Here is a 16,154-nt window from a genome sequence, read left to right on the forward strand (position 1 = left end):
ACCACTCATGATCTTATCACTAAAATGTACCAACTGCGTCACAGGCAATGTTGAAGACGAAAATCGCTTCACACAAGGGTCCTACCAACTTCTCTGTCCATAGGAATGACGTCGTCGGAAGGGTAATCAGCTGATTTTTGAGCGATCAAATGAACCAAAATAACATAGTTTTTTCTGTCAAAAGACGGTTAACATCTACCGACAACTGAAGATATTCGGTTTGGACATTGTTGACATGCTTTATTTGGGTAAGCACAGATCGTGAAGCTTCTGTATTGCGCAAATACACGACCGTATTTATGCTAAGTCAGAGGAACCTAACGTTGCCTAGCTAACGTGTAGGCCTGGTTGGTTGCTTTGTCCTTTTTTTGTTGTTGTTGTCGAATTATTTTAGTAACAACTGTTGGTTTGGAGCGGCGGAACGGGCTCCAGCTGTTTATATTTGACTAGTAAAGCCATGTTTTAGCTGCAGGACGCAAATAAATAATGGGTAACGTTACAGCTAGCGTTAGCAAGCTAGCCGCCTGTATCCACACAGGAGCACAAATAGCGTTGAGATAACGGAGGAAACATCCGATGTGAAGTCATTTTATGTTTGATATGTGTAGTCTAACGTTAATGGTTTCTGTGGTACGGCAGATAGCTAATGGATTTTGGACTGAGGACATAAAAAAGAAAGGACAAATACAAAAACAACATATTGTACCCTAACCGCCCCCCCCCCCCCTAAAAGAAGACGATGATAAAAATTTGGACAAAAATCGCGTGATAGAATCCTTACAAATATTACATCTGCTTACGTTTTTCAAGGAAGACAATTGCTATTGTAAAATAAACTCATCCTGTGTTTAGGTTACTTTTAATATAATATGAGGTCTTTGTAATTAACAACCTATTTAGCTTTTTTGCAAAAAAAATAGATGACAAAAACAAAACAAAAGGAATCTACAACAATGTCATTTTTCAAGCAAACCATTTTCTGTCTCCGGCTTCTCAGTTGTAAGGATGTTCTACTTTTTATCTATTTCATATCATTGTAGATTAATTCTATTTAGGTTGTGTACTGTTAGTTGGAGGAAACTAATGTTATTACGTTAATCTTTCACATTATTGTGTGGAGGTCAACCCATTATACATTTCTCGTTACAATAACAAGCTATACCTATTATGGATATGGCTAGTTAATATGATCACACAAATCCATTGTTTGTAAAGTTTGTAAATATGATTTGAGAGATGTTTGTAAGTTTACCGTTCAAAAAGGGATTAAAAGGAGTTGTTTTTCTACTGTTGGGGTTAAATTATGGAACAATGCAAACATAAATGTAGGAATGTCTAACTAACTTTTGATTTTCAAAACGATTGTTTATAACACTATAAGTGTGAATGAAATATATTTATTTATATTTTTTTATATTCTCGAGGGTAGCTTAATTGATAAGAACGTAAGATAGGCATATATATATATTGACTCATTATGTTTATGGCTTTTCAGTCATATTGTATACTAGTTTGTATATTGGCTATATTTATTGTATTGTGTTTGATGGCTGAATTAAAAAAAAAAAACATGTTGGCCATTTCCTTCTATTTTTTTGTATGTGTAAAATTGATTTTAAAACAAAATGAAAATAGTCTTTTAGTTTCTTATTTGTTCCTTAAATTTAGTAATTGAAATGAGTTGCTGTTTTGGTGTTATATTTTTTTAAATGTTCCTGTCCTCTGCACAGCATAGCTGTACGCTAAAACCTGTAATTACATTGTGTGATACTTTATAATCTTGTCACATGATATAAAACACCTTTTTCGCCTCAATAGTCACACCCCAGTAAAGTCTACAGGCTCTACATTTCAGTTGCAACACATTACCACTGAGTACACATTGTTTACCTATTCAATGCTCACAGTCTGTGCACTCAATGAATGCGGACAATGTGTGGACTCTAGACTGGTAGAAAGGACCCTATGTACTTATGGGCTTTTTTTTTACCACAACAGACATAATACTACCAATCTAATACCCCTGTAAGCAGTGACAGTGAGCCTGCATCTACATTACCAGGACTCTGAAACTGAAGCAGCTAAATGGAATTCAGCTGTCGTTCATTTTATTTACATCTGTCCTTTTCTTACTGTGACATGTCAAAATATCCTCTGTGAAAAAGGACCTATGGAGGAATGGACAGGAGTATTTTGATACGTAAAGTCATTAGAACTATAGCATAAACTGTGATATTTATTTTACGGTTATGTATAAGTGTCAGCTAATTATCTCCTCATTTGCCTTCTGTAGACCGTCATCATGGACAAGATTTTGGAGGGCCTCGTGAGCTCCGATCACTCCGTTCCAGTGAAGAGGGCCATTGTGAAGAAGGTAGTGGAAGCGGCAGAGAAAGAGGTGACAGAGGAGCAGTGTCAGGCGTTGTTTACCCTCACCACCCGCCTCATCTTGCTTGGTGAAGATGCCTTTCAGAGGCAGATCGGCTTCCAGGTTTTGGAAGCCTACGCGCGTTACCACCGCCCAGAGTTCGAGCGTTTCTTCAGTAAAGACTTTGTCCTCGGTCTTCTCCAGCAGGGCTATGTCCAGCTGGACCGCAAAGACCCAGCCATAATAGACTACATTCACTGCTGCCTGCGGCTGCTCATCAGCTGCCCCTCTGTGCTTGAGATCTTCACCGTGGTTCAGGTGGAGGTTTTGAGGATGGTGTGTGAGCGTCCTGAGCCAGCTCTTTGTGCCCACCTGAGCACTTTGCTGTCCGACTTTGTGCAGTGCATCCCGAGGGATAAGTCGGGCGTTTTGTTCTGCCAGCAGCTGGTGAGGACCATCAGTTACTTCCACTGCTTCGCCAGCCAAGAACGGGAGCTGAGAGAGTATGTAGGTCAGGTGACGAAGGTTAGCACCCTGCTGCAAAACATCTGGAAGGCTGATCCAGCCACACTGCTTCCCTCGCTGCAGGAAGTGTTTGCTATTATCTCTTCCACAGGTAAGACTCCTTCTGTCCTTCCTTTTCTTTGTTCCTTCCAAAATGTCTATAATACATAGCGCAAAAACAGCCATTACTTTTCTGTAGGTTAAGTTTAGGGACACGTGGAATTAGGTACAGATGTTCTTAAGAAGCTTACGGATTTATTCATAGATTTATAAATGTCTGTCTACCAGTAATGAAAAAACAATATTTGCATTTGACAGCATGGGACCATGACTTATAACTCTCCCTCCATAAATCTTGGCAGTAATTCCAGAGTTGTTAGCACATGATGGAACACCTAGGAACAGTTACCTTGTTTGATTTGGTTTTTCAGGGCCCTGCCAAAAGCTGACTTTGATCCTTTAGTTCTCTCATTTGAAAAGGTTGGCTGATGTTCATCCATTCAGTATTATTGGCTCGCTGATTATTTTCGTTTTCGAGGTAATGGCCTCACTTCACACATGACATTGCTTGGAGCGATCCCTGGAGCAAAAAAAAACAAACCTTCAAGGTGTGCATTTTCGTCGAGGGTAAATATTGAAGCGTTAGCTGTGAAGATGTAGTTGAGTTCAGAATACTAATATAGTGAGCAGCACAAAGTAACAAACAGCAGGCAGCAGCTTCAGTGAGCGATGCAAGCAGAGCCGCTTTGGGTCAAAAGATCGCCGCCTCGTTTTCAGTTCCATTTTTCAGGCAGCGCTGTGCTTCTAAAATGCTGGTGTCAAAATCCTGTCCTGCTAACAAATCAATGGATCCACACTCCTCTTCCCAGATGTTACACAAACACTGTGTATACAAATATTACAGGAAATCATCAAAGGAAAGCTGTGATGCAGGATATATTTTGTTAATGCAGAGCTATTCAGCTGCAGAGCAATTTAGATATTTTATTCAGGCCTACTTTAAATAAAGTTTAAATATACTTTAAATCTAAGGCCTTAGTTTGTGGTGGTGTTGCACTGCATTATATCAAAAGGTACTCCGGTAAATGTTGGTCTAAAAGTTTTACATTAATCAAATTTGTAGTTATGTACCACCTCTACTGTGATTGATCTTCTGCAGACCCCTCCTTTGACCCTTCCATTGCTCTGGCCAGCCTGGTGCAGCACATCCCCGTCCAGATGATCACGGTGCTCATCAAGAGTCTCACCACGGACCACAATGTCAAAGATGCGAGCATGACGAAAGCACTCTGCAGGTTACCTCTCACATTTAATCATCCGAGATCAAAGTTGCCATAACTTAACTGTGTGTTTGCACATTGCTCTCACTCCGTATGCTTCTCTCTATCTATAGGATGATTGACTGGCTTTCTTGGCCTCTGGCCCAACATGTTGATACCTGGGTCATCGCTCTACTGAAGGGGCTGGCTGCAGTTCAGAAGTTCACTATCCTCATAGACGTCACTCTGCTTAAAATTGAACTGGTTTGTAGTGGGAACTTGTCATTTTGATTTGTTATGGGCCTCTGGAAGAAGCCAGTCATAAATTGCATGCATTAAAAAAAAAAAAAAAAATAAGCTACACAGATGTTAGACTGCATTAATAATTAAGCTGGATTGCAGCATTTTTTTCCTTTAAGATATATTACCCAGGGCTGTATAAATGTATTGATGGCAATTTTTTTTTTTTTAACCCGTAGGTATTCAGTCGTCTGTGGTACCCCATTGTGCGGCAGGGAGCGCTAGCTGTGCTCTCCCACATGCTGCTGAGTTTCCAGCACTCTCCTGAAGCCTTCCATTTGGTACGGGAACTCCTGCCTCCTCACAGCCCATTTCCCTCTCATACGGCCACTCGATTGGTTTTCTCATTTTCTTCTCTTCTGGCTTAAACAACTTCAAAGCCGCATAGACTTCTTTTCCCAGAACCCCAGGCTCGGCAGCGCTCTCCCCCTAATGATGTGTGAAGCACTTAAACGTCGAGCAATGGCCCTTGAGCTGGACAATTTCATTAGTATATAAAAACGTATATATTCTCCAAAATACTCAGCAAATGAGACTGAACCCTCTGTGGGGTTCCCGATGGGCAACTACCCTCTGGCTGACCGTGCTGCATGTTTCTATGATTAATATTAGCGGCACCTTCCAGCACCACAGTGTCCTCAACGTTTGTGTCTTATCTTTATCCCTCACCGTCCCAGGTTGTTCCACATGTGGTGCATCTGGTCCAGTCTCTGAGGACAGACGGTCTCCCCACCAGCAAAGCGTTCTTGCTGCAGTTCACTGAGCTCATACATTGCATGATGTACCAGTATTCCGGCTTCCCTGACCTCTATGACCACATACTAGAGGCCATCAAGGTAAAAGAGCATATTATATATATGTTTTCATGTATATAGGTATTTAAGAAAATGTTGCTAACCAGTTAACTTGGAAGGATATTTATTACATTGCATAAATAATGAAAAGCGTTAAGACTTTAATTGTCATCTTCTTAAGTGTGCTCTCTATCTAATATTTTAAATGTCTCTTCTCAGGATCTCCCAAAACCCGGAGAGGAGAAGATCAAGCTGGTGTTGAATCAAAGTGCCTGGACGTCCCAATCCAACTCATTCGCCTCAGGTCCTCTGAGGCAAGTTGGAAAGTCTGAGACCGGCAAAACTGGCCTGGTCAACCTGGGGAACACCTGCTTCCTGAACAGCATCATCCAGACCCTCTTCATGGCCACAGAGTGAGTTGTGTATGCAAAAAAACCCACACGCATACTTGTTGCATTTTTGTTTACTGAAACATAACGCATAAATTACAGACAGTCTTGAGTGTAGTTAACCTTTATGTTTTCTTCACAGTTTCAGGCGGCATGTTTTATCATTACATCTAAATGGTTCCAACACACTAATGAAAAAGCTCCAGCTGCTCTTTGCTTTCCTTGCACACACTCAGGTTAGTCTTGTCCTGTGTAATAGATATATATAGAGAGAGAGAGGTTTTATTATTAATGACAACAACGGTTGATGACACAACGAACTCTGTGGTGCCTGTCTGTTTCCTGCAGAGGGCAGCATACGCTCCCAAAAACTTCTTGGAAGTATCTCGGCCTCCCTGGTTCAATGCTGGCTCTCAGCAGGACTGTTCTGAGTACCTTCGCTTTCTTCTGGACAGGTACGGTCGCTCTCCAAGCACATTAGGTGAATCATAGTTGGATTGTGTCAAGTTAATGTTTCAACTTGAGTTACAAAATTTTTTTTTTTTCCTTTATTGTTGCCCTTTGCCAAATGACATGAGGCAACATTATGCAATGTTAGTGCAACATTTTTGTGTGACTAAATGCAAACTGGAAAGAAGCTTTTGCTATTAAGAAGGCATAACGCATTTAGAGTGTTGAGTGAGCATGGTTGTGGTTTTCTGATAGTTTTCTTTCAAACTAATTGCCGTGACTGAGGGGTTGATCTGGTACACTACTGTCACAGCAGCGGCACACATTTAAATCAATATTGCAGTTGTATTTTCTCCTCTCATGTTGAGTGCCCCTTGTCTCCTGATCCCAAGGTTGCACGAAGAGGAGAAAACACTTCAAGTCCTGGAATCGGTTAAGCCAAAGGTTGCCCCCCCCGTTGACACAAGCAGCAAAGACCCAGCGGGTCCGACTTCTCCAGAGAACGGCGAGGAGTCGTCTTCGGCTCCAGCGGAAATCAAACCCGAGGATGACGGGAGGACTTTGATAGAACGGGCGTTTGGGGGGAAGCTGATCACAGGTATTCGCTGTATGCAGTGCAATGGCATCTCTGAGAAAGAAGAGCCTTTCACAGACCTCTCTTTGGCCTTCTGTCCTTCTGCCTCTCAGGGCGGCCCTCAGCCCGAGGGGCCCTCTGAGGAACCCAAGGTTCTCTGTCAGGGATCCGTCAATGGCGGCAGTGAAATTCCTGAGCCGGGCTCGGCCAAAGCAGCAGCTAGCAATGTCCATTTTGTGCCAGTGACTAATGAGCCTCTCCTGTCTGTGCCTGACTTGGTGAACTACTTCCTAGCTCCAGAGATCCTGGACGAAGAGAATGCCTATTTCTGTGAGAAGTGTAGCTCCCTCCAGCGGGCAGAGAGGACCATGAAAGTGGTGTCAGCACCTGAATACTTGATCCTCACCCTGCTGCGATTCTCATATGATGCCAAATGCCACGTCCGGAGGAAGATATTGGACAACGTCACCATCCCGCCACTCATGAGACTTCCTGTACACGCCCCTTTAATGCCTACACAATGTTCCTCTTGTACCTCTTCTCCTCTGCAAGTGGATTCGCCCGAGAGCAGTGAGAATCTGGCAAAGAAGCTCAAACCGTCCCAAAAGGACGAGGAGGAAGAGGAGACGGAGAGAATAGCTGGAGCAGAGCAGATAAATAGAGGCGGCGAGATGTCAGTCCAGTCGGTGCCCTATGTCCTCAGCTCGGTGGTGATGCATTCTGGGATATCGTCGGAGAGTGGCCACTACTATTCTTACGGTCACAACATTAATGGAGCAGATGGAGCACAGCATCCATCCAACCACTTTGCCATCAAGGAGGATTTGGGGAAAGGCAACCCTGAGTGTAGCCTCTCCGCTTGCTCCGCTCTCTCTATTCCACCTGAACAAGGAGACGTGGCGCCTAATAGCGGCCAGGAGGCCAGGGATTGGCTGCTGTTCAACGACAGCAGAGTGACATTCACGTCCTTCCAGTCAGTGCAGAACATTACAAATCGCTTCCCCAAGGACACGGCGTATGTGCTCATGTACCGGAAGCAGGAGCTACCGGGGCAGAACATAAATGGGGGACTGATGGCAAATGGAATGAGGTTGAGCGTTGAGCCTCCCCTGCAGAAAGAACTACTGGATGCTATAATCAAGGACAACAAGCTGTATTTACAGGTATGTGGGGGTGAACCCAACAACAAAAAAAAAAACATACTTCTCCCACATACAGGCATTGTGTCCCTCCCTATGAATTCCACCAATTAATGCTAGCCAAGTGTGAAGTGATTAGCATTAGAGCAAGTATTTAATCTGCTGCTAAGAGGTTCATCGGATATTTTGGGTGAAACCACTGTGCTTATTTTTCATGCTTCACATGCATTTGACGCGTAACATCATTACCACTAACCCCTCTAAGCGTGACGTTATTATGAAAGTCGAGGGCTGTACAAGACTCTCTCAGGTGGAGAGAGGCTGAGTGAAAACAGACCATACTTTTACAGAAGACTAAGAGAGTATAGGATTTTTTTTTTTTTTCTTTTTTTTTTGGACTGAAGTTGAAGCCAAATCTGAACTGTCCTGTTACAAGACATGAGGTGTAATTTCACGAGTCATTGAACTGTGTTGTGTAGACTTTCTAGTGCACTCTCGTATAAGTGAGTAAAGTAAATCACCTCTAGAGGGTGCTGTAATAATATTAAGTGACAGCTCTGAATAACTCTGTCAAATTGAACTACAGCGGTGCCAAATTAGCTCTTTGGCATACCTCATATATATTTCTATATTTTTGATCTAACGCAGACACATTTCTCTTTCCTCCACGCTGTCAACAGGAGCAGGAGCTCAGTGCTCGGACCCAGGCTCTCCAGGCCCCGTCATCCTCCTGCTCATTCAGGCCCAACGGTTCAGATGACAATAACCCACCAGGGAGCTGCGGCCCATCTGGTGGAGGGGGAGGGGGAGGGGGCTTCAATACCATTAGTCGACTGGTCTTCTGAAGGGAAATATGCTGCAGGAAACCAGATGAACTGGCACTGAAAGAGTCGAGAACTGATCATACCATAGATGTGCATATAACCCCCTGAAAAGAGCACTGAAATGATGTAACACACACACACACACACACACACACACACACACACACACACAGTGTCTGCGCTGATTCTGATACTACAGTTGTTTTTGTTCTTACTAAAATATTTTCTATACCACTGTTTCACTCTTATTATTTGATTGTATTTTATTTATTTAGATTTTTTTTTTGTGATCTCAACATTGTAATCTTTCATTAAAATTCCCAATTTCAAAACTTGAGATAGATGATACTTATTGGTGCAAATGTGTTCTCTCCCTTAAATGAATTGATAATGACAGTAATGATAGACGATTGCATACATTGATAAACATGTGATACTGGTTGAGTCTAGAACATGCTCATGTTATCTGGCTTGTTTATAATATTACCACACACACATACAAATGTATGCGAATACATGCATGTGCAGTGCACAGTACAGAAGAAAGCATTCAACTGTAAGATAAACAGACTTTTTTTTTTGATTTGTCATATTTCTGAACATACAGCTCACCAACTTTGTGTATTTTTCTGATTTGCATGCAGCTTTTCTTCACGAGCTGTCCTCTGATTTTCATGATATTTGGATCTTTTTTGACGTGTGCTTTGCTGTGTTTTACAGGTTTCATATCCCATGCAATAAATGTACATATGACTGAAAAATATCATCATCATGGAATACAAAACAGTGTGGACCATTGAATACTACATTTGGGTAATCTGCACGATAAAGGCATTTTCAACATGAATATTTAATGCTGACTAATGGGTGGTGTTTTAAACATATTTGATAACAGTTAACCGTTTGACAGCATATTTTAATGTATTCCTCTGAGTTGATCATTCAGGGAGACTTTGGTGTTCATGCTGATTTTATGTGCCTATTTGATATATTTAATGCAGATTTTTGAAGAGGAATTTGTCGGGATACACACCTCAGCTGTACTGTGTTAATATTCATATTGGCTTCACCTGTCCTACAGTAAAAACAAACCCGTTTACGTTGTATTGTCTTACTTAACCAGGCAGGTTGTTTATAAAGTTATTTAAAGAGGTATGTTGGCAAAGAGGTGGTCAGATGTTGAGGATGTAACTGTAAATGTAATGGCTAACATGACAATAGAAATGTTTAAAAAAGAAAAGAAATTATGAAGATGAAAGGCAATTATTAAATACTCAGTTGAGCTGACATGACTAATTTATCTGGAAATGTGAAAAAAAAACACAAATTATGAGTGTTATGCTCAAGCATACCTCAATGTCTGCATGACCTTACTTGTCATATTTCCACTAGAATATATTAACCACAAGGAGCCATCTCTAGTACTACATCTTGTTTTTTTATGGGATGATCACCCACTGTACATAATTTATATTTCTTCTTAAAATATATAGAGACTTTTCAACACTAATGCCAGTTTTCTTCTAGATCTAAGTGTGACAAGATGGATTTGCAAATAATACATATTTTTAATTAAATAGATGCTTCAAAATATAAGTTATTGACACTACTAACCTCAATAATCCCACTCCAAAGCATGCAGCTTTTTATTGTGTAAGCAACTTTGTTGATTTAAAAAAAAAAACAGGAGTGTACATTGTTGCATAATTCATCAAAACAAGCACATGTATCATCTTTTTTGCTTCGACTGCAAAATATTTTTTGGATAAATGGAAGTGAGTAAGCAGTGTCTGAAAAAGGAACTGGGGAATCACATGCAATCACTTCCTGTTCCCATGAGCTTGTAACAAACAATAGTTGTAATGAAGCAACAGCAAAGGATTTAAAAAGGTGCCATACTAATTAGCAATTGATATGAGAAAAAACTGTTGTAGCACAAAATCTTTCAACGGGTATGTGAAGAAAAAAAGTCACTGATTCTCAACCAAAGCATTACACCTTTCACCTCACATTTGTTGAAAAACAATTTGATTTATCTTCTGTTCAATTTAATGTCATAATAGGATTTTATAATTTTGAAAAATGTTATAGGTTTTGTAGTGCCATACATTGCATACAGTACGCACATTTATTTAGCATGTACTGACAGCAAACCGGTCTGTTCATCTGGTGTCATTACAAATTAGTTTTGCACTGCACACAAACACTGAAGATGTATGCACCTGTAAAGCAACAAGACACAATATTAAAGACAGCTTCACAGAAACAAATACACAGCCTCTCAAACATGCCACATTTAGGAAGCATGGTGCATCCAGAACGTTGCACACAAGCTAATTAATGTTGTACCAAGGACTGTATGGTGCTAAATATATGGTGGGCGACCATGAAACATAATTAATTAACTGGAATTGGTGTATTGTGTCTACATCCTTTAACTGCTCCCTATTCCTGCATCAATACCACGACTGTTGAAAGAGGTAATGTGCAATTGCAAAGTCATTAATCGTAGACTAAGAAGAAACATCCTTTGGGGGGAAGTGTTCACCATTACAATGGCATTCCAATACGATTCCTCGGATACCATTCTGAGTCTACAGGGACCACGTCTATGCTGTTGTGAAGTAGACCAGTTGTGGATGCTGTGTATTGTATATTGATCAGATATGGTAAATCAGATCAATATTATGCTTGTAAATATAACCTTTATCTACCATTGTGGTGTTTGAAAGTAGCCTATAAAACTACTGATCTATCTATCTTATAATTCAGCTCAAAAAAATTATCACATGCTGACAAAAGATATCTCTGATATAAGTTGTAGTTTCAAGGCATTGTTAACAAGTAAAAAAAGACTAAATATCTGATACATATTTAAACTGTTGTACTCTGTGTACAACAATGAGAATTCATGCCACAGAAGATAAACGCCATAATATGACACCTTAGACTAGGTAAACGAGTGTCTTCCTTCCTTCTATTCTACTAACGTTACACGACTTTCTAAGGAGTTTTTCACGCATTATGGATAATGTAGTTTAGACGTGCAATGATTCCTTGGGACATTTCGGTTCAGACTGAGGTGGGTCCTTTCTTTGTCTTCTCTGCAATTGTCTGAGTCCACTTTTTGTAATCACCCAGAGGTGCACGTGGCTCTGTTACACCATGTTGCATCTATCAAATCGCCCCACAGTCATTTGTTGTGTTTTGGGACGGAACACAAAGGATTGTTGAACTACATGTCCCATGTTTGAAGCTTTATAGTTTTCACTGCACGCCGCCGCCTCCCCATTTCGTCCTCTACAGTAATTAAGCGCGCAGAGCTACAAAAACGTGACATCCGGTAGTAACTTTCAAAACAAATCTCCCAACGTTGAGGGACGATGTTGAAGGAATGTGATTTGCGTGGTTTTGCTTTCTAAACATGAATATTACCTTGAAGCAAGATCATGATCCATGCGTGAAAATTAATTTGGTCTCATTTAAACATCTGCTTTTAACAAATATAATAGAGAGCGGTGACTCTGAAAGTTTGGACAAATGCGCATATATAACTGTGACTGCCAAATATCAATTAACAAAGAAAACATAGAAAATGTACACATAACATGTCAGTTTAATAAGTTAAAATCGGTACGATAGAGCCCTTCAAACTAACGTTCTTGATGAGACAAAACATTTATTTTGAAGGAATCCATAAACATCCGCTCTGTTGCCGTCAGGCCCGTGAGCTTGACACCGCCATGTTTCAGAGGAGGGTGAGTTTAGGGAAAGACGGAGCCACACTGTCAATCACAATTAAGGAACCATGGGAGTAAACTGGTGAGGAAGCTCGGCGGAACCACAGTGTTTACGGTGAAGATTGTTTTAATTTGCGCAGAAACGACCACTATGCACCGGTACACTGTGGGACATTCACATCTGATCTCGCCAACTGGGAATCGCTCCACTTTGACGGGAATTAGCATGAGACGTTACATATAACAACAACAAACTTAGCGACTTCCAGTTGCCTGTGCCTTTCTTTTTTTTCTCTGCCCTCACGGCGTTCCAGTTTGAACAAAATACACAAGTCACCGTTGATATTTGTTCAAAAGGCGGTGCCGCGGAGGTTTATATTAAACCCGAGCCCTGGATATACCCGTGTTTTTGACTCCCAACTCGTGGAAAATCTGGTCTGTGCATTTCAGAGAACTGCCTGGTCGGCGAGTCGACTTTCGAAGGAGTGACGGTATTTATCCCCCCCCCCCCCCCCCCCCCCAAACCCCCACAAAAATACTTCACTCGGAACTTTTTATATATCAATTTCCACCGTTTGAGCTTTGTGCCAACGTGTTTTTTTTCCTTCCAGGTACAAGAAGACACTCCCAAAAACAAACGAAGCCAAACAGCAATCTGAAGGGAGCCGATATGAGTGGAGGAGATGTGGTGTGTTCAGGGTGGTTGAGAAAGTCTCCTCCTGAAAAAAAGTTGAGACGTTACGTAAGTGCGCTTTATATCCTATTTGTTATATTGTGACAACATCACCTATTATCACACAAAACGTGCCAGCTCTTCCCTGGACGCGTTTCGCGTGCACGGTTGTGACGGACGTGTATAGGCCTCGTCTTGTGTGCATTTCAACAAAAAAAAGTTTTGGTATTTTCTGAACCTGGAAAGGTCGTGACTTCTCTAAACACAGTTTTCTGTGTTTTTCCCGTGACAATCAGAGCAGCTTTACCATTATAACTCACCATCGTTGTTGTTGTTGTTGTTGTTGTTGTTGTTGTTTAGGGTCAAACCCAAGGTTTTTTCTTTTGAGCCAGCCTCTTTATTAGCTAGTTCATGCTACCACACAGCGCTCCAATCTCACAGCATTACCTCTTGAGGATTTGATTTTTTTTCTTGGACCAATAACACAATTCATAGATTACCTTGTGAAGCAGTGCTTGTGCCCACACAGTCAGTCAGTACTCCCTGTGTCAGAGGTGGGAGATCAGGGATAATGACTTATGGCCAGGTTAGTAAACAAACAATATTTATCTCTGAAATTCTTTATTTTCAATTTAACTGACTCAATTAACTCGACACACGGATTGACAATCGGCCTTATATGACGGATAAATTAGATATTTTATTGCATTTTAAAATCTGCGAATGCATTTTAGTTGTAAATGCATTGGTTTCATTTGAAAGACTTTATGTCGCGTTAAACGCAGCTGGAACTTCTTCCATCATGCAATCACTCAAGACTAACCTGGACCAGATCCTCCCCTTTTTAAGTATAAGCAAGTTCTATTAGTTTATTTTGATGCATTGTATGCACTCTGGCACCGCATTTACATTAACAGTACAAGAACATTGCATTGTGAATCAGCTCATTTTCATCGTTGGATTAGAAAGTGTTTAACGGGCCACCCCGGCACCCTAATGCCCGCGGGCCGTAAGTCTGTGACATACAAGGTCACACCAAGGAGTAAATGATTTACAAAACAACTGCGGAGACTTCCAGTGAGCCCATTCTTGTGAATTTCAAACAGTGTTTGTGAAAAGTTGTCAGATATGCAGAGTGAAGTTGTTTGTCAGAGCTACTATAATCATTATGTTTACTGTCCCAGAACTGACTGATCCCTCATACCCTTTCACACACATTCAGTGTTACAGCTTGCAGTGACATTGAATGAGTAGTAATAGTAAGTAATACATAATTACTGGGGACAAAACTTTCTCTTTCTCTGACATTAATGTTTCACGCTGGTGGTGGGCTATCACTGTTTTCAGTGAGATTCTTTCTGCTCTCTTTTTGTGCACTTGGGGGAAAAAATATTATAGCCGACAGCAGCGGTGATGCAAAAGCAAATAGCTTCAGTACCACACGTTAGCTGTCCAGTCTACATGTGTTCCCTGTAGATCAGTGGATATCTCTGTTATTGATATTTGAATTACGAGGCCCGCAACTTGAGTGGAGGGATGTTTCTGCAGAAACCACAGGTCCAAATGGAGTGGTTTTAAAGCTGAAATCTAGCCCTTAAGACAGGATTTTCACAGGGTTTTCTCGCATTTATAACAGATTAAAGTCTGATTTAGATGTGGAGGAAGTTAAAATCCTGGTTCACTTACTAATTGTGTGCATCCTTCCAGTTTTAGTGTATGCCTTTTATGAGTGGTTTTCCCACACAGCTGATCCTTTCTTATCACTCGAAGAAAGAATCAACCATTTGTTGTGTGTCAGCGGTGCCACTGATGTTCAGTGTGTGTTGATGAGAACTTCTGCATCACTTGAGAAAATCTCTGAAAACCAAGCGTTATCTATAATGAGAAATACGTTAAACACGAGAAACCACTTTCTACTTGTTGGTAGTTTTAGATACCCACACCACCACCAGCTCCTTCCTGTTTGTGACTAGATTGTTCTTAGGTTTATCATAACAGGTAGTGGCACACGTATTAAGAAAGAGTTGGCTGCACCTGCCCGATTCATCGGTCTGCATGAGAGCATGTAAAAACAGTGTAGGCCCAACAGCCATCACATTACAAACTGCTTTTCTAGATGTCGTTTATGGTGGATGTCTCAGGCTCAGACTCTCTAAAATCGGTACCAACCTTATCTCTCCTCAACATATTTGTGATGTTAGTATCTGAGGATCAAGCATAACGTTTCTGTCTGTAGATTTTCACTCAACTTTCTTCACCAACAGAAGTTTCTACAGTAGAGCCCAGTCCATGCCCTTATATTGGCCCATATTATCTCATTGCAGATATGTCCTCCCAGTAAATCTATTGCTCACAGTTGTTTAAAAAAAAAAAAAAAAGAATCATATTTCTTTAAGATTTATGTTATGGGCTGTTTAAGGGAAATGAATGGCCATTATATCATTGTCAGATTTTACTATAGATAGTATAGTTGTATAGTATTTCACACATGGTGAACATGTACATTATTTGTTGCCTTTAGTACCTTCTAAAGCAAAAGTTAATACACAAATGAATATTCAAATTTCAAAAATCCCTATTTTTGCAATCCGACGAGCGTCCTAAAATAGAATGAAATCTAAAAATACTGATTAACCAAAATGTGGGTGACCAGGTTTCCCATCCTGTCAACGGTCATACTGGTTTGTCACATGAGGCTGTGTAATCCACAGAAGTGCTGACTATTCTTTTTTTGGCGTATGACAGAGGGTTCAAACGTTACCTATGTAGCAACCAGCCACCAGCTGTTTTGAGTCGATGCCCAAAATACGCAGAGAAGTTGATTCTTTTCTGAAATAGAAGTCATGCAGCCGGTAATGAAGTATTGAGATTTCAGGCTGGAAAGGATTAGTGGGCTCTACCTGTAGGGCGGAATCTAGGAATTGTTTTGGTATTTGAATGTAAGTTGTGTCGCATTTGATGGCAATCACATGACAAAGTCTTTTGGCGAAGTTTCCTGTTGTATTCGTGAGCTAACTGTATTCGCCTGGAATCGCATACATTTCAGATCAGAACAAAGGACGCACTGATCCGACTTCTTCAGTCCCGATACCAATACCAGGGCCAACACCGGTGTAGAATTAATAAGCTGTATGCCTCAC

At 40.9% G+C, this 16,154-nt stretch overlaps 2 protein-coding genes across 7 annotated transcripts in view; both read left to right on the plus strand.

Moving 5' to 3' along the window:
* Positions 1-114: 114 nt before the first annotated feature.
* usp38 (ubiquitin specific peptidase 38) lies at positions 115-9,700 on the plus strand. The gene is made up of 11 exons (XM_068727189.1): positions 115-248; positions 2,294-2,984; positions 4,032-4,167; positions 4,266-4,395; positions 4,611-4,712; positions 5,109-5,267; positions 5,445-5,638; positions 5,757-5,850; positions 5,963-6,069; positions 6,457-7,801; positions 8,458-9,700. The coding sequence occupies exons 2-11, from the start codon at positions 2,303-2,305 to the stop codon at positions 8,620-8,622; spliced, it is 3,114 nt and encodes a 1,037-aa protein (XP_068583290.1). The 5' UTR covers positions 115-248; positions 2,294-2,302; the 3' UTR covers positions 8,623-9,700.
* A 2,652-nt stretch (positions 9,701-12,352) lies between these two features.
* The window catches only part of gab1 (GRB2-associated binding protein 1), a 50,737-nt gene continuing 46,935 nt past the window's right edge, over positions 12,353-16,154 (plus strand). For all 6 annotated transcript variants that reach the window (XM_068726632.1, XM_068726633.1, XM_068726635.1 and 3 more), the window contains exons 1-2: positions 12,353-12,832; positions 12,953-13,083. In XM_068726632.1, the coding sequence (XP_068582733.1) occupies positions 13,012-13,083 (72 nt within the window). In that variant the 5' untranslated portion in view covers positions 12,353-12,832; positions 12,953-13,011. The remainder of the gene's footprint in view (positions 12,833-12,952; positions 13,084-16,154) is intronic.

Source organism: Cebidichthys violaceus, unplaced genomic scaffold (assembly GCF_023349555.1).
Source record: "Cebidichthys violaceus isolate CVI_PGR_0920_01 unplaced genomic scaffold, fCebVio1.0.p SCAF_4, whole genome shotgun sequence".
Taxonomy (NCBI): domain Eukaryota; kingdom Metazoa; phylum Chordata; class Actinopteri; order Perciformes; family Stichaeidae; genus Cebidichthys; species Cebidichthys violaceus.

Excerpts from the sequence above, each read along its gene's own strand:
- usp38 (XM_068727189.1), top strand. The coding sequence starts at position 2,303 with ATGGACAAGATTTTGGAGGGCCTCGTGAGCTCCGATCACTCCGTTCCA. Across the intron at positions 4,713-5,108 it reads CTCCTGAAGCCTTCCATTTG|GTTGTTCCACATGTGGTGCA; the intron begins GTACGGGAACTC and ends TCACCGTCCCAG. Across the intron at positions 5,639-5,756 it reads ACCCTCTTCATGGCCACAGA|TTTCAGGCGGCATGTTTTAT; the intron begins GTGAGTTGTGTA and ends TTTTCTTCACAG.